At 50.3% G+C, this 17,999-nt stretch overlaps 1 protein-coding gene across 1 annotated transcript in view; it reads right to left on the bottom strand.

The window, feature by feature from the left end:
• Window positions 1–12,387, bottom strand: part of MTOR (mechanistic target of rapamycin) — a 125,925-nt gene extending 113,538 nt beyond the window's left edge. The window contains exons 1-8 of the mRNA XM_003127584.6: window positions 12,255–12,387; window positions 9,815–9,990; window positions 8,766–8,874; window positions 7,813–8,045; window positions 5,914–6,114; window positions 5,147–5,281; window positions 2,680–2,955; window positions 2,488–2,596 (exon numbers count right to left, since the gene is read on the bottom strand). Of these exons, the coding sequence (XP_003127632.3) occupies window positions 2,488–2,596; window positions 2,680–2,955; window positions 5,147–5,281; window positions 5,914–6,114; window positions 7,813–8,045; window positions 8,766–8,874; window positions 9,815–9,976 (1,225 nt within the window). The 5' untranslated portion in view covers window positions 9,977–9,990; window positions 12,255–12,387. The remainder of the gene's footprint in view (window positions 1–2,487; window positions 2,597–2,679; window positions 2,956–5,146; window positions 5,282–5,913; window positions 6,115–7,812; window positions 8,046–8,765; window positions 8,875–9,814; window positions 9,991–12,254) is intronic.

The following is a 17,999-nucleotide window of genomic DNA, read 5'->3' on the forward strand; positions in this document are numbered from 1 at the left end:
GGAAAACTGGATCTTTGCAGAGGGGGCCACTGAGCGGGAAGTGAGCTTAAATCAAGAAGGTATTTTCAGAGTTCCCATTGTGGCTCGGTGGTTAACGAATCCGACTAGGAACCATGAGGTTGCGGGTTTGATCCCTGGCCTTGCTCAGTGGGTTAAGGATCCAGCATTGCCATGAGCTGTGGTGTATGTTGCAGACGTGGCTCGGATCCCACATTGCTGTGGCTCTGGTGTAGGTTGGTGGCCACAGCTCCGATTCGACCCCCAGCCTGGGAACCTCCATATGCCGCGGGAATGGCCCAAGAAAATGGCAAAAGAGACAAAAAGACAAAAAAGAAGGTCATTTCTTTTTCCAGATTTAGCACCTAGAGAGATCAGGAATCTGCCAGTGCTAGCGATTCCGGCCCAATCCTAGCAGGGAAGATTTTGCTATTCCCAAAGTTTGCATCACTAGGAAATGCAAGCAATGACTTCCAACTGAAACTTTAAAAAAAGTGGCACTTTCCCAGTGAGACCGAACCCACGGAGGCTGCCCAGGCTGAACTTCAATGACATATTTCAGTATATTATTTAATAAAACAACAAAACCCACATCAAAGGAACAAACCTAGGGGCCCTCTGAGCCTCTGTACCCTGCTGCTAGTCAGTCTTTTGAACTTACCGGGGTAACTGCTTCCACACTAGGCCAGACTTTGATCAAATTTGGCCTAGTTATTACTTTCTTTTGAACCACAGACTTCCAAACCAAATCATTGAAAGATCTACTGAATAGGGGCATATCTGGTCATTAAAAAAGAAAAAAGCTGCTGGGTACCGGTGAGAAGAATGAAAAGCTGAAAAAATATGGGCGCTTTTCAATATCTCCTTTCTCTCTGGTTCCGTGATTTTATGTGGCTAATTGTCTCATCCTCACCCAACATGTTCCGTGCTCACAACCCAGCACATGTAACACCTCGCCAGCTGCATTTCTCCGCTGTTTCATCAGGGCTGGGTGGTGTGAAAGGAGTCTGTGCAGGGGAATGGCACCTGCGGAGGGTCAGCTGGCCTTTCGCTTACAATCCTGGCCCTTACTGGGTCCTGAAGGGTTAGTAAGCGCAGGCAACATGCACCACAGTGCAGAGGAAAGAGCTGGTCGGAAAGGGGACTCGACACCTGGCAAGGAGGAGGTAGGGCAAGGACGTGCAGCTGGAGTAGGTTATCATTTTACCCTGACTTTCTTTATTTCCCTTTTTTTTTTTTTTTTGGCTTTTTAGGCCCGCACTCACGGTATATGGAGGTTCCTAGGCTAGGGGTCAAATTGGAGCTACAGCCGCTGGCCTACACCACAGCCACAGCCACAGCCACGCAGGAGCCGAGTCGAGTCTGCGACCTACACCACAGCTCAAGGCAATGCTAGATCCTTAACCCGCTGAGCAAGGCCAGGGATCGAACCCGAAACCTCATGGTTCCTAGTCGGATTCCTTTCTGCTGAGCCACGATGGGCACTCCTACCCTTATTTCCAAAATGGGTATGAAGCAGCTAGGGGAGGCAGCAATAATAATGGCTGCTATTTCATAGAGCTTGCTCCGCGCCTGGCATTTCCAGAGGTGCTTAAGGCATTAAAGCAGTTCACCTGGGGAGTTCCCGTCATGGTGCAGCGGAAACGAACCCGACTAGGAACCACGAAGTTGCGGGTTCGATTCCTGGCCTCGCTCAGTGGGTTAAGGATCTGGCGTTGCTGTGAGCTGTGGTGTAGGTCGCAGACGTGGCTTGGATCTGATGTTGCTGTAGCTCTAGCGTAGGCTGGCAGCTGCAGCTCTGAGTTGACCCCTAGCCTGGGAACCTCCACATGCCGCAGGTGAGGCCCTAAAAAGCAAAAAAAAAAAAAAAAAGATTCAGACCCTAGGTTTGACGCCAAAGCCTTTCCACAGCTGGGGAAAAGCACATTTCCAGCTGAAGGTTCCACCCAGGAAAGCCTCAGGGAGACCCAGTGTCTGAGCTGGACCGGCCTCAGAAGACAGGAATTCACATGGCCCAGTGGGAACGGGGCAGCAGTGGGGGGACCCACGGCTCATCACCCGTGAAACCAGCCTCTGAAACATCCTGTCCTTTCTCCCTGTGAGCGGGGAGGAAGGCTGGTGGCCACCTCAGGGGCAGACACGGGACAGTCACTGCCCCCAGCCCACAGGCTGGCAGCTGCACGCCATCTAAACCACCCATCCTGCCTTCGGTCTCTCTGGAGCCCATTCGGAGCTTGTTGGCCTCCGCACACGAACACGAGAACTGGCTCAGCTCTGGAAGTGCCCCTCTGCCTGCGCGTTCCTGAGGCTGCTCCTTGGACCCTTATAAACTACACTCCCCTGAAACTGAAGGGAGGCTGAGACCCCAGAGACCAGCCCCTCAGGGGGCCCTGCTTCACATGAGAAGGGGACGCAACTCTGGGGAGTCCCCCCTCCTCTGTTCAGCTACCCTTGGCCGGTAAGGACAGGACACGTCCAGGGACATCTCACCTGTGAAGGCAGAGGGTCGGAAGGCAGCCAAGCGGGGCAGCAAATTAAGGATTGTCATTTGGATCAGTGAGTTCTTGCTATTCCTGCATTTCAGCACCCACTGGCACACCTGAGACAGAAAGGAGACGGCGTTGGCGACAGAAGGGGAGGCGCGGGCTCGGGGGGAGAGGGGGCGGGCCTCTTGCCACTGACCTGGTCGAATTTCTCCTCCATCAAGTCTCTGCAACAGCGACTCTCCACCAGCGTGGACTTGGCTGGGCTGGGGGAAGCCCCAAACCCCAGGAGGCCTTGGTGAGAGCTGTACCCCAGCAGTCCCACCAAGGCGTTTGACTGCTGGGGCTGCACGGCCTGGAAACTGGTGAAGGGGGTGATGTGACGAGGTTTCGTCCCGAAGCCCATGAGGTCCTTGCAGTACTTGTCATGTACCAACTGCTGCTGTGTGATTTCTTCCATTTCTTCTCTCAGGCGCTATAAACGGGGGGGGGGCGGGGGAATGACCTTTACTCGCAAGCGGCACTGGCCCAGGCACCTGGGCTCCATGGAGCAACACGAGCCCAACCCTGAAAGGGGACAGCGGCCACCCTTCCTCTTCAGGATTCAGATGTTCCCAGAGCCTCGCCGGGCCTGATCCTGTTCTAATGCAGGCTGAAGAGCACCACCTACTGAGCAATGAGGCAGCAGCAGGGGCTGGCTCCCAGGGACCCCGACCCTACCCTGGGCTTGGGAAAGCTGACTTGCAGGTGGCTGGGACAACAGACCTTAAGATCATAGCAACGGAGCCTCCTGCAAGGGCGAGGGGCAGCCCCACACCAGCAGCCTCCTAAGGACCTTCTGCTCTCCTCCTTCCCACCAGAACCCTGGGGAGAAACAACTTCGGCAAGAGATTTTCTGAGTCCCCGGAACTCCCTAAGAGGCGTGGAATAAGCTGACTGGCTGAAAACTCACACCTCCTACCAATTCAAAGGGCAGCTTAATAACTTAGCCTCCAACGGTCCAAATTGAGAAAGATATAAAACAACTTATTTCCAAACTTTTCTCGACACAGATATTTCCATCTTTCAGAAAATCTTGTCCACTATTCTCGTACAACTGCCGAGACGCTGAGGCTGCTGCATCTAACAGTCCATTCTCAGTCCTCATCTCATGTGCCTCGTCCGCAGCATTTGCTCCAACGTAGTGGTTCCTCCTCCTTGAAACTCTGTCCTCACTTGGCTCTGTGGACCCTGAGTTTTCCCGGCACCGCCCCCGGCCCTGCTGCTCTTTCCCGCTCTCCCTTGGATCCCCCCTCATTCCCTGACCTCAGGTTCCCGAGCCCGTCTCCCCTCCCCCAACCTAGTTCCCCAGGGTTCTCATCCATATACTGTCTATAGGCCAACGGCACCCGAATCCGAATCTCTCGCTCAGATCTCTCCCCAAACTACTCAGTACTGCTGCTCAGACTCCCAACAGCCACCTTGAACCTGACGCGTTCAGAGGCAGACTCCTGACCTGCTACCCTGAACCTGTCTGTCCCATCTCAGTAAACGGCAGCTCTATCCTTCCAGCTGCTCGGGCCCTAAACCTTGACCTTCTTTCTCTCCCACTGACTTTCCAAATGCAGAACCCAGCTGCTCCCTGCATCCCCACAGCTCCTGCTCTGGTCCAAGCCACAAAGCCCTCTGCTGAAACCGCTGCAGTTCCCTCCTAACTAGCCTCCTGGCCTCAGCCCTGACCCCTCCATGATCCACCTCCAACAGAACAGCGAGCCTTGAGAAACCCGAGTCAGATGACATCCCATTTTGCTCACAGCCACTACGACCTTCCCCCTTCACGCAGAGGCTGTGCAGGAGCTTCTGAGACCCTCCCGGACGAGCCCTGGCCCTGGCGGCGGTACTCCTCTGAGCCCACCTCCCAGGGGCTCCGCCCTCACTCAGGACCCTACGATGGCTTTGCAGGGTGGACTGAGAGGCTTCCGGCCAACCTTGCTTCCCTCTCCTGCAGACTCAGGGTCCGATGCGCACTGGAGTCGGATGGTTCTCCCAGCCTCTCCCACACCCCGCCCCGACTTGTCTCGGGCCAGTTCCCTAACACAGCCCTTGCACCTGTAAACCCATCTTTGCAGCTGCTTTTCCAGCCAAGAGAGCTCCTCACTCACCTCCCTGCTTCCCTGCCTGCCTCTCCACGGGCCCTTCCCCGCAAGGAGCCGATGACCGTTAAAAACAGCCGCCGTCACAGCATCCTCTGGGCGAGTCTCTCGGCGAGGAGCACGAGACCCAGCGTCGACCAGGAGCCAGGAGGCCCCCGACCCCGGGCCCCCTCCCTCTCCTATGCTGGGTGCACCAGCCCCACGGCCCTTCTTTCTTGAACGTGTCAAACTCTCTTCCAGCTCAAAGCCTCTGCCTGGAAGACAGTGATCTCCCTGCCCTCGCGCGCGTGCGCTGTGAGGCCAGTCCTCCACGTCACATGGTCTTGGCCCAAATGCCACCCCCCAGGCAGGGAGCCGCGCCCTCTCCCCGAGACCCTCCACTTCATTTCTTCCCAGAACGCGCCACCGTCCAACACGATCGCACCGATCGCACCGGCTGGTCTTCTGCCTGCTCCCCCCACAGCACGGCGGCTCTCCGAGGCGCTGGCACAGCGGCGCGGGGCGGCCCAGGCCCGGCCCCGCCGCGTGACTCACCTCTCCCTCCATGCTGCTGATGCGGACCAGCTCGTTGAGGATCAGCAAGGCTCCGTGGATCCGGTCGTCCCGGTTCATGCCCTTCTCCTTGGCCAAGGTCTCGTCAAACCCTTTCTCTGCTTCTTCGAACGTGTGCTACGGGGAGACCCAGAATGCCCGAGTCACCCACTGCCCAGAGCGGGAGAGCAGGCCCACCCAGCCACACGGGGTCCTGAGGTCGCTGTGGCTGCTTGGGGCCCCGTGCCAGCGTCACCAATGGTGTCAGCTCATGGAGCTCCCTCATTTCCTTTGGCGTCAGCCCTCGCAATACCGCGAGGCAGACATCATAACCATCTCTACTCAAGAGACAAAAAACTGGAGTGCCCGTCGTGGTGCAGCAGAAACGAATCCGACCAGGAACCGTGACATTGCAGGTTTGATCCCTGGTCTAGCTCAGGGGTTAAGGATCGGGTGTTGTGGTGTACGCCGCAGACATGGCTCGGATCTGGCGTTGCTGTGGCTCTGGCATAGGCTGGCAGCAACAGCTCCAATTGGACCTCTGGCCTGGGAACCTCCATATGCCGCAGGAGCAGCCCTAAAAAAGACAAGAAAAAATAAATAAATAAAATAAAATAACTATTCATTCATATTGCGCATAAAAAATTACTGAAGACCAAAACAGACATGACGCTTGCTCTGTGGCAAGGGGCCTGCTGCTGCTCCTCGGGCTCGGTGTGCCTCCAGGCAAACGTGCTGGGCTGGTGACTGGAATGGATCCGTCTCCTCACCCTGTACCACTGCGGCTTCTGCATCTCCTTTGGCTCTCGCTGGGTGGTGAGGATCAGACAGGCACGGAGCGCGGCGACAGCTCCCTCCCGGATGGCCTGTTTGGGGTCCCACACAGCCACAAAAATGTTGTCAAAGAAGGGCTGCACTTGCTGGAAGAAGAAGGTGGGGACGCTGACGGCCAGCTCACGAAGGACCAGGACCTGGGAGGAGAGACACACGGAGACCTTCCATCTGCATCAACGAGGTCTAGTCTCTCAGGGGTACAGCCTCGTGTCACCCCAGAGCCGACATCTGCTAGGAAAAGAGCACACCTGCCTACTCTTCTAGCTCGGAAATTCTGGGGACCAAGGAAGGGAAGTAAAGCTATCAGACATCTCAGGGTTCACTGTCCCAGGGTGCTTAGCAACAGAAGGCATGTGGCCTTAGAACACGAGCGCTGAAAGGAGCCGCCTTTAATGCTTTGTACACTGCTCCGTGGACAGCCTGGAACATGCCCGGAATAGAGCAGGTATTCAAGAAACATTTACGGAATGAACGATAATCCTGTTTCACATTTCATCTTGCTATATTTTCATTTGACCATGGAAAAACTGAGGGTCCCAGCGTGCCCCACGTCACAGTTAGGAGGTGGCACCCGAGTCCGAGTGCGGGCCCCTCCCCCAGGCAGGCTCCCTGCTCCTGGGGCAGCCCCCTAACGAGGGACCCGACTGGAAGGGACCCAGCTGATGCCTTCCCACCACATTCATTCCTAGCTTCTCTCCCATGGACAGATCCTCCCCCATCTCACAGCCTGGATCCCTAGCCCATCAAAGCAGCCTTTTTCAGGGACGGGCCTCAGAGAGCAATGAGGATGTGTGTGTAGAAGAGGCTGGAAAGCCACCACTCCCTCCAATGCAGGACAGCCTGCTGGAAAGAGGAAGTCTGGACCACGTACCAACCAATCAACAAAGGACCGAAACGCAGATGGGCAAGGCCTGGGCAGAGGCGGACCAGGGAATGTGGGGATCGGGCACCAACTTCCTCTGCTCCTTCCTCCCTTCAGCCCCGCTCCCCACGTTCCCACCAACGTGGAGCCCTGGACGGAGGGGTCCTGAGGACAGCACAGCTGCTGAGGCTCTGGAAGCCTCATGGCTTGTGGCTTCCTCACTTGTCTATGGCTGAGGGCTGCCTTCTGCTTGACAGGCATTTTTATTTCTCTCTTTTTTAAAAATGTATTCATAGGAGTTCCCATCGTGGCGCAGTGGTTAATGAATCCGACTAGGAACCATGAGGTTGCGGGTTCGGTCCCTGCCCTTGCTCAGTGGGTTAACGATCCGGCGTTGCCGTGAGCTGTGGTGTAGATTGCAGACGTGGCTCGGATCCCGCGTTGCTGTGGCTCTGGTGTAGGCCAGTGGCTACAGCTCCGATTCGACCCCTAGCCTGGGAACCTCCATATGCCGTGGGAGCGGCCCCAAAGAAATAGCAAAAAGACAAAAATAAATAAATAAATAAATAAAAATGTATTCATTTTTGGCAGCACCCATGGCATGCAAAAGTTCCTGGGGACCAGGGATGAAACCTGCACCATAGCTGTAACCAGAGCCGTAGCAGCGACAACGCTGGATCCTTAACCTGCTGTTCCCATGAGGGAACTCCTTGGGAGGCAATCTGGATTCTGGAAAGTCAAGGTGAGAAGAAGCACTGCACAGAGGGCTGCCTCTCAAGCAATAAAGAGAACATTAAGTTTCCTCTGCAGGTGGGGAGCTCAGGGTAAAGAGAGAAAGGGATTCGGGACAGACCCTGAACCAAGAAGCACAGGGCCTTTGCCCGGAGCATCCGCTCTCATTCTCTGCCTTTCAGGGACCTGGGCACATGGTGGGAAGGACCTGACACGAGGCCACGGCTCCACAGGTACTCACAGCTGCGTGTCTCCGGCCCTCGTTTCGGTCAGCACCCAGCCACTCCAGGGCTCGCTTCACCTCAAACTCCACATACTCTGCAGTAAAAGTGTCTCCTGCCATGGCGAGGCGACCAATGGCCTTGGATGCCATTTCCATGACAACGGGGTCATTGGAGGGGAGGAGGTTCCGAAGATAGTTGGCAAATCTTCCGATTCGGGTGGCATTCCCGCCTTCCACTCCTATGAGGCTGGCTGGCAAAGAGAGGAAGGCAGAGGATGAGTCGGGCATGTGCGGTCCACGGAGGTCCACTGTCTTCAGAGGAAAGCTAGCGAGGGACCCCTTCCTCCTACTCTAAGCACAGACTGCAATTTCCAGCTGGTGAGGAGGCAAATAATTTCCATTCCATTTTAACAAACAGACTTAATGTTTGGACCAGAACTACTTAGATAAAGCAAAATGATCTCATCTTAATATTTTAGCATATACAGGTTTCCCAAGAAGAAAAGGAAAACAAACCAGGACTGAATAATAATTCACAGGATGGATAACCAGTCCCCATGAGCTGAAATTATCTGCCTTTTATTCACAGTCCCCTCAACTCTACTTTTCCATTTCTGAGCTCTGCTCTGCCAAACTTGGCTCTAGAGAGAAACAAGAGCCTGCAAAATGCAACAAGGGTAGCAGGAAGAAAGCTGACTTCCAGCCTCAGCTCTGGCGCACCAGCCCTGGAAAAGTCGCTTAGTGGTTCTGAGGCTCCATGTCTGAAAAAAACCCTCTTTGCCCTTGGGTTTGCCCAGGACTGTGGTTAAAATTAATAGCCGAATAAGCAACTGAAAGCCACAAGTCTCCTTAGAATTCATTAAACAAATATGAAGTGAGGATCCAGTAAGTAGTAGACACGGAGTGCAGTGGACACAAAGGACACAGTCCTGGATGTCCAGTTCTTACTGTGCCAGAGACCCTGTCCTTACCTATGGCCAAGATGCCGCCTTTCCTCTCATTGGCATCTGAGCTGGAAACCAGTTCAAAAATGTGATGGTTCAGCTGATCATAGAAACGAGTAGACTCCTCTTGACTCATCTGTAAAGGAAGACGTATTCAGGGCAATGTCTAATGTTCCCTGCTGGTGGGGGCGTGGGGTGCCTTTCGAAGACCAGAACCCAAGAGGTGGCCAGCAGGTGCAGTTAACCGAAGACGACACAGCCGCTGACCATCTCTGTTGTTTTAAACCGTAGAGCAATCATCTGTTTACTTAACCAATACCTACTGTGTATCTACTCAAGGGGAGGCCATGTCCTGTCCTAGATTCTACCTGGTAGCCTGGGTACAAGGCCAAAAAAGACACTGTCCCTACCTCAGGTCTGGCCTCTATTTGAAAAGCCCCAAGCAATCAACTCTTCAAACCCATCCCAACCCATGTTATCAGGCAGAAAGATTCAAAAGCCTGGAATGTGGCATGAAAAAGAAAAAAATTAAAAGAAACAGCCGATTCTTTTTCTTTCTTTCTTTCTTTCTTTCTTTTTTTTTTTTTTTTTTTTTTTTGTCTTTTTAGGGCCACACCTGAGGCATACGAAGTTTCCAGGCTGGGGGTTGAACCAGTGCTGTAACCGCTGCCTACACCACAGCCACAGCAACGCCAGATCCGAGCCATGTCTGCCACCTACACCACAGCTCATGGCAACGTGGTTCCTTAACCCACTGAGTGAGGCCAGGGATCGAACCCGCAACTTCATGGTTCCTAGTCGGATTCGTTTCCGCTGCACCATGACAGGAACTCCCGGAACAGCCAATTCTACTCTGACTCCTAAACTATCACAAGAAAGGAAATGCCACAGAAATGTGGAACTGTGGCAAAGGAACCTGCCCATTCTACAGACCTGAGAAATTGGGTGCCTTTCTAAACTAGAATCTTTGCCTTTTCTGAGCCCTCAATCAGCTGTCAAGAGGCATCTAAACCAGGAATGGCACATGCAGCCCCAAAAGGCCATGATGAAGGGCCCCAAACCGCAGCAGCTCCAACCTCTCGGAGCTCCATGGTGACATAGTGCTGGAGTTCCTTGGCAGCTTTGGCCCTGGTCTCCTCATTCCGGCTCTTCAGGCCACTGGCAAACTGCTGCAGGACGCTCACGTTGCTGGAAGTGGTGGTCGCTGTGGTGGCGGCGGCAGGTCCGGTTCCAAGCATTTTGCCCTGAGGTTCTTTGGAGAGAAGCTGGCTTTAATATTCTGGATAACAAACCATGGCGGTGAACTAATCTATGGCCCCACCTCCCCCCACAGGCCTCCACTCATCCACATCAGGCTGGGGATCCTAAAAAGGCTGGGAGACCCCAATGAAAAGCATGCAGAAAGCCTCAATTCATTTGATAACCACGGGTGTTGAAAGAGGCAGCAGAGCAGAGAAGGTCAAATTATGCTATGGGCTGTGCAGCCAGACTACCTGGGTGTGAATCCAGTCCAAAATTATATACCTCAAGGAAGACACTTCAAATATCTTAGTTATAATCGGAGGATAAGAGTACCTAACTCAGAGGACTGATGTGAAGATTAAACGAGCTAATACATGTTAAAAAGTGCTTAACATAGTGCTGGGCACACAGTGAGTTTGCAATAGTTGCTGGGTTAATATTATTATTATTACTACTACTCTGTACGTTGCACAGAGCCAGGTAGCAGAGATGGGGAGCGTGAGAGAAAACAAAGCAAGCCTAAGACTGCCCCTCTCCTCAAATTCACTTTAGAGAGGGAAACTGATTGTTATTCTATAGCAGCACGGGTCTGACAGAAATACGAGCTACAAATGTAACTTTAAAGTTCCTAGTAACCACATAGCAAAGGTCAAAAGATACAGGCAAAATTAGTTATTTTATTTACTCCAATATATCCAAATATCATTTCAACATGTCACAATATAAAAAGTTATGACAGGTGTTCCCTGGTGGCCTAGCAGTTACACATCCAGCACTGTCACAGCTGTAGCGCACGTTCGATCCCCGGCCCGGGAACTGATGCTTGATGTGGGCACAGCCCACTGCCTCCCTCCCCCCCAAATTACTGATATATTCACTTACGGCAATTTCTTTTTTTTTTTTTTAGGGCTGCACCTGCGTCATATGAAAGTTCCCAGGCTCGGGTCAAATCAGACTATGGCTACCGGCCTACACCACAGCCATAGCAACATGGGATCCTAGCCGTGTGTGTCACCTACACCACAGCTCATGGCAACATAGGATCCCTGACCCAATGAGTGAGGCCAGGGATCGAACCTACATCCTCATGGATACTAGTCGGATTCATTTCTGCTGCGCCCCAATGGAAACTCCACTTACTGCAATTTCAACTTAGCAATTTCAACATTTTCAAGTGCTCTAAGCCACCTGTGGTTGTTGTATTGGACAGCGCAGTTCCATAAAGACTAGTACTTGGAATGTAAGCTAAAAAAAGACTAATTAGTTCCTGAGATCAGGCATTTGTTCCACAATTATGTATTGCCCCTCCCCTCAGCAAGCTTACAGTCTAGGAGGAAGTACAGACAATCCGGCAACCACAATAAAGTGGCCATAACAGAACTCGGCCCAGACTGCGACGGCCGTAACATATACACCTATCCTAGGGTATGTCCTGATTATATTAGAAAATCAAATTTTCAAAATTCTTGTTTTTGAAAGAATTTGTGAAATGCAGGAAAAAACAAACAAACAAACAAAAAAACCAGGGACTAATTGGTTCTGAAAGGGTGCAAAGACTGCAGAAGGAAGTGTCAAACTTCAGGAGAGAGGAAACCCAAGGGCTCCAAATGGGAAAACTACTACAGAGTGTGTGGTGCTTGTCTATGACGAGGGGGAGGGAGGCTGGCAAAGAATTTCCAGTCGAAGGAAGGAACCAGTATATCTTAATAAGGTCTAAGGCCTCCAGGCAGAAGTCAAAATACTAGGAGTGAAATATCTATCTTAAGGGTCTTGGCGAGGGCTTACACAAGTTAACGTCAGGTGGCTGAAACTAGGGATGGGGGCGGGGGAAGCAGAGGAGATGAAGCTCAGGGATGGAACCCAGCTCAGCTCTGCGAAATGGGTGCTTGAGAGGTCTCCACGGTGGAGCTAAAGGGGCTGACACTGACGCTGGTCCTCTCGGAGGCCAATCGGTAGGTGGCTCATAGGGGTGACTGATGCGCAAGGCGACCCAAATGCTCCCCAGCAATACAGGAGCTCATGGGCCCGCCTTCACGGCGCCAGAGACATAGCGTGAGCTAAAGGGTCCGGGGGTTTCCTGGGGATCCGGGAGGAGGTGGGCGTTGCCTCGCGGGGGTCAAGGGCTCCGGCGGCGCCCAAGTCCTTTGGGCCAGTACTGAGGGGACCCCACGTCTCAAACGCACGACTTCCTGGGGGTCCCCCCACGGACCAGGTTGGCCGTGGGTCTGGACATTCCACCGCCTTGGAGGGGTCGGTGCCAGGCCCCAGACTCACCGCGCGGCTTCGGCCGAGGGCTCAGCTGCCGCCACCAGCGCCGGTTCCACTGCTTCAGGCCCCCAGCCCCACCACCCGCCTTCCCCGCTGTCCTCTAAGCCGGGCGGGAGGGAGGGCAGTCTCCCAACACAAAGGACCAATCGATGGGCGCAAGAAGAAGATGGACTGGAATGGAGACCAATAGTAATGAAGGAGAAGTGAAGCTTCAGGACCCGGCTTCTCCGCGGGGCGGAGACTATTCAAATAGACAAACCCTGTGGCCAGTGGCAGGCGAAATAAAGCTTAGATCCTCTCGAAAAAACCAATCGCTGGTGAGTTGACTTCAGTCACTTCCACGCACACATCCGGTGCATCGCTAGTATATTTCCCCTCAGCACCTGGGCTGTGGCCACGCCGAGTCCGCCGCCTGGGTACCGCGGGATTGGGACCACGAGGCAGTAGACCGTGGCTCGAGAACCCGCCGCGTTTAATCTTCAAGATCAAAGTTTAGCGATGCCTGCGCACTATAGTTACTAGAGTAAAAGACGTGGAAGTTTCTGACTAGCATTTCTTGTGCACTCGTGATTTCTCTTTTGTTAAATACGCATTTGAAAGCGCTTTTGGATTTCCCCACTTTTCCAAAATTACCTAGGTCGTAAGATCTTTCGCAAGAAACCATAGACAAGTTTTAGCTAAATGGGTTACTCATAAATAATTTCAAAGCAGGATCATTTTAAAAACATGCTTTCTAGGAGTTCCCGTCGTGGCGCAGTGGTTAACGAATCCTACTAGGAACCATGAGGTTGCGGGTTCGATCCCTGCCCTTGCTCAGTGGGTTAACGATCCGTCGTTGCCATGAGCTGTGGTGTAGGCCACACACGCGGCTCGGATCCCGCGTTGCTGTGGCTCTGGCGTAGGCCGGTGGCTACAGCTCCGATTGGACCCCTAGCCTGGGGAGTGGCCCAAGAAATGGCAAAAAGACAAAAAAAAAAAAAAAAAAAAAAAAAAAAAAAAAAAGCTTTCTAAAATCAATAGCAGGAGTTCCCCTTGTGGCTGCAATGGAAACGAATACGTCTGGGAACCATGAGGTTGCGGGTTCGATCCCTGGCCTCGCTCGGTGGGTTAAGGATCTGGCATTGCCGTGAGCTGTGGTGTAGGTTCCAGACATGGCTCGGATCTGGTGTGGCTGTGGCATAGGCTGGCGCTGTAGCTCTGCTTAACCCCTAGACTGGGAACCTCCATATGTGGTCCTTCAAAGCAAAAAAACAAAACAAAACAAAAAAAAAATAGCAAAAATAAATTTGACATCTCATTTTTTTTTTTTTAAAGCATGGTCTATTGCAATAAACTTTAAAAATTCCTGTATCTTATAATAGGAATCCGATTAAATAAAATATGCATTCCTATTACCGAAACCTCACATAGGCATTAATAATCACAATCTAGATGAATATTTGCTAAAAAAGTAAAGGGTTCACAGTCTGCTAAAAAAAATTCAGGTTATAAAATTTAAGTCTAATATAACCTTTTACAAGTTGTATATTTCTTTTTTTTTTTTTTTTTTTGTCTTTTGTCTTTTTTGTTGTTGTTTTGTTGTTGTTGCTATTTCTTGGGCCGCTCCCGAGGCATATGGAGGTTCCCAGGCTAGGGGTTAAATTGGAGCTGTAGCCACTGGCCTACGCCAGAGCCACCGCAACTCGGGATCCGAGCCGCTTCTGCAACCTACACCACAGCTCACGGCAACGCTGGATCGTTAACCCACTGAGCAAGGGCAGGGACCGAACCCGCAACCTCATGGTTCTTAGTCGGATTCGTTAACCACTGCGCCACGACGGGAACTCCAAGTTGTATATTTCTTATGTGTCTATGTTCACAAAGGGAAAATATACCGCTAAGAGGTAATGGGATTTGGGAAAGGCATGCTTTTTTCTTTCTCTCTCTCTTTCTCGCTCCCTCCCTCCCTCCCTCCCTCCCTCTCTCTCTCTTTCTTTCTTTTTTAATCTTTTTAGGGCCACATGGCATATGAAGTTTCCCAGGCTAGGGGGTGAATCAGAGCTGTAGCCACTGGCCTATGCTACAGCTACAGCAACGCCATATCTGAGCTGCATCTGCGACCTACATCACAGCTCCTGAAACTCAGGATCCCTAACCCACTGAGCAAGGCATCTTCATGGATTCAAGTCAGATTCATTTCCACTGAGCCACGATGGGAACTCCTTTTTTAATACACTATACATACACTAACTTTATACATAGCACCCTACTTGTGTGGTTTAAGAAAAAAAATAGTTGATGAAGTGTAAGTTTCCAGGAGTCTTAAATCTAAATGAGGTTTGGTAATACTCTGTGGCTAACAAAATGCTTTGGCAGATTTAAAAGGAAAAAAAAGTTATGATTGGAGTTCCTGCTGTGGTGTAGTGATTAAGAATCCAACTGCAGTGGCTAGGGTCTCTGTGGAAGTATAGGTTCCATCCCGGGGGGGGGGGGAGGTGATTATGGCTTTAGGTTTAGAATTTTTTCATTACATTGATTCTTCTGTGAAATAATTGTTCCTCTGAATTTCACATTTTTCACTTATGTTCAACATCTTTATATTTAATCATTAAACATGTTTGAATATGTAATGCATTCACTGTTCAAATCTCAAAACAAATAAAAATTACATTTATCATGAAAAGTCTTGCTCCTTTCCTGCCCCTTCACTGCTTATTTTCTTAGTTCTGATGTATCCCTAGAGTTTCTTTTCATGTAAATACAAAACAAATGTAAATATATATTATTTCCCTCTCTCTCTCTCTCTTTTTTTTTTTTTTTTTTTTTTTTTTGTCTTTTGTCATTTTTTAGGCCTGAACCTGTGGCATATGGAGGTTCCCAGGCTAGGGGTCCAATCAGAGCTACAGTTGCCGGCCTATTCCACAGCCACAGCAATGCAGGATCCGAGCCACATCTGCAACCTACACCACAGCTCACAGCAACACTGGATCTTTAACCCACTGATGGAGGCCCGGGATCGAAACTGGGCCATCTTCATAGATGCTAGTCAGGTTCGCTGACCACTAAGCCACAACAGGAACTGCTCTCATTTCCCTCTTACACACACTGTATACTATATACACTGTTCTGCACTTTTTTTTTTTTTTTTGGTCTTTTTAAGGCTATACCCACGGCATATGGAACTTCCCAGGCTAGGGATCAAATTGGAGTTGCAGCTGCTAGCCTATGCCACGACCACAGCAACAGGGGATCCAAACTGTGTCTGTGACCTACATGCAGCTTATGGCAACACTGGATCCTTAACCCACTGAGGGAGGTCAGGGATTGAACCTGCTTCCTCATGGATACTAGTCAGGCTTGTTAGCCCTGAACCATGACAGGAACTCCCTGTTCTGCACTTTTTAAAATTTTGTGATATCTTGGAGAGCTTTCTGTCTCAGTATATAGAAAGCTTCTTTGTTCTTTTGTTATTGTTATAGCTGCATAGTATTCCACCACATGGCTATACCATAATTTATATTTCTAGTCCTCTATTTTTATACCACAGTCACAGCAACGCCAGATCTGAGCTGCCTCTGTCACCTACAGAGTAACGCCAGATCCCCGACCCACTGAGAGAGGCCAGGGATCAAACCCGCCACCTCATGGTCAATAGTCAAATTCATTTCCACTGTGCCACAAGGGGAACTCCAACATGTGCTATTTTCAAGTTCTTGCTATTAATACTAATGCTGCAATGAATGCCTTTGTACAGATATAATTTTATTCCCTGGCGAGTATACAAAATAATGCCCAGAAATGTGATGCTAGAGTCAGACGGAGTATAATTTCATGTCATTTTATGAGTTGTCAAATTCTCTATAAAGGAGGTACCAATGTTCATTTCCACCAGCAAATATATGAGATTTTTGTCTCCCAAAGACGTGAGATGGCCCTATTTTCTAATTAACAATCAAAGATGGTTTTATAGCAACAGAAATCCGTGCATTTGTAAGTCTTTGCAGTTTACAAAGAGCTTTCTCATCCATTAGGTTGAAATCACAACTAGTATTTATTGAGCACTTGCAAAGTATGAGGCATTTTGGTGGACATTATAAAGCAGTGGTTAAAAGCATCTGGGAATCACACTGAATCTGAAACTTAGCTCCAGCGTTTACGAACTAGATGAGCAAACACTTCATCTCTGTGTATCTACTTCCTTCTTTTTAAAACCAGAAGCATTATCATGTACGTGCTTCAGCAGGCAGTGTCTCTGGGGTTAAGTGCTAATATGTGTAGGTACCCAAAACACTACATGACACTTGTGAACAGTCAATAAATGCTGTTACTGTTTTTTTTGGACATTTCTAGGAGGCAGACCATATTTTCCCCACTTTATACATGAGTTCCCACCATGGCTCAGTGGTAATGAACCCAACTAGGATCCATGAGGATGCAGGTTCAATCCCTGGCCTTGCTCAGTAGGTTAAGGATCTGGCGTTGCCATGAGCTGTGCTGTAGCTTCCAGATGTGGCTCGGATCCAGCGCTGCTGTGGCTCTGGCTGTGGCTGTAGGCCAGCAGCTGTAGCTCCAATTGGACCCCTGGCCTGGGAACTTCCATATGCCTCAGGTGTGGCCCTAAAAAAAAAAAAAAAAAGTATAAATACATGATCTCCAGAGGGATTGGGTCATTGAGTTGATACTGATGGACCCAGGATATTACTCTATCTGCTTCTTCGTCTTGTCTGATTTGATAGCGTAGGATATTCAGGTTTGGCCCACATTGCAAGTATGTGGTGGGTGCTGGAGTTGTAAATGTTTAACAGGCAGCTGGGAAGGGAGGGAAAAGCAGCATATAGAGACCATGTACATTTATACAGGACTGGCTTCATGCTGTGTGACCTGTGAGGTCAGAATGCTCTGTCTAGAAACTCTTAGTGATTTTTGAACAAGGGGGCCTGCATTTTTATTTTGCACTGGGCACTGAAATTATATAGTCAGTCCCATGTCCCTATGTTATATGCATATTATCACTTTCACTAATAGGAAGTATGTGTAGCACAAAGTTTACAAATAATAATAAAATACACAATACTCATTATTGTAAGTTCTATATGGCCAGTTGATTCTAACAGTATGCTTTCTCTGAAATTGTCTAGCCTCCCTGTGGTTGCATTGACTGATGGGTATAGTTCCAACACAAATGTTGGTTGTACTTTCTTTTATGTTAATGACTAGGTGAAAGTGAAACAATCAAGAGATATGTTGGGGAATGCCCATTGTGGCTTAGCGGTAACCAACCCAATTAGTATCCATGAAGACGCGTGTCCAATCCCTGGCTTCACTCAGTGGGTTAAAGGATCCGGTGTTGCTGTGAGTTGTGGTGTAGGTCACAGATGTGGCTTGGATCCCACGTTGCTGGGGGCTGTGGTGTAGGCCAGCAGGTACAGCTCTGATTCGATCCCTAGCCAGGGAACTTCCAAATGCTGTGGGTGTGGCCCTAAAAAGAAACACACAAAAAAGATACGCTGGAACTTCACTAGTTGGTCAATGTCATGAGTGCTGAGTTCAATAATTTTCTAATGCTGGAAGAATATTTCCTCAAGAAAAACATTTTTTTTTTTTTTTTTGTCTTTTTAGGGCCGCACCTGCAGCATATAGAGACTCCCAGGCTAGGGATCTAATCAGAGCTGTAGGCGAGGGCCTACACCACAGCCACAGCAACGCCAGATCCAGTGTCTGCAACCTACACCACAGCTCACAACAATGCCAGATCATTAATCCACTGAGCAA

Source organism: Sus scrofa, chromosome 6 (assembly GCF_000003025.6).
Source record: "Sus scrofa isolate TJ Tabasco breed Duroc chromosome 6, Sscrofa11.1, whole genome shotgun sequence".
Classification (NCBI taxonomy): Eukaryota; Metazoa; Chordata; class Mammalia; order Artiodactyla; family Suidae; genus Sus; species Sus scrofa.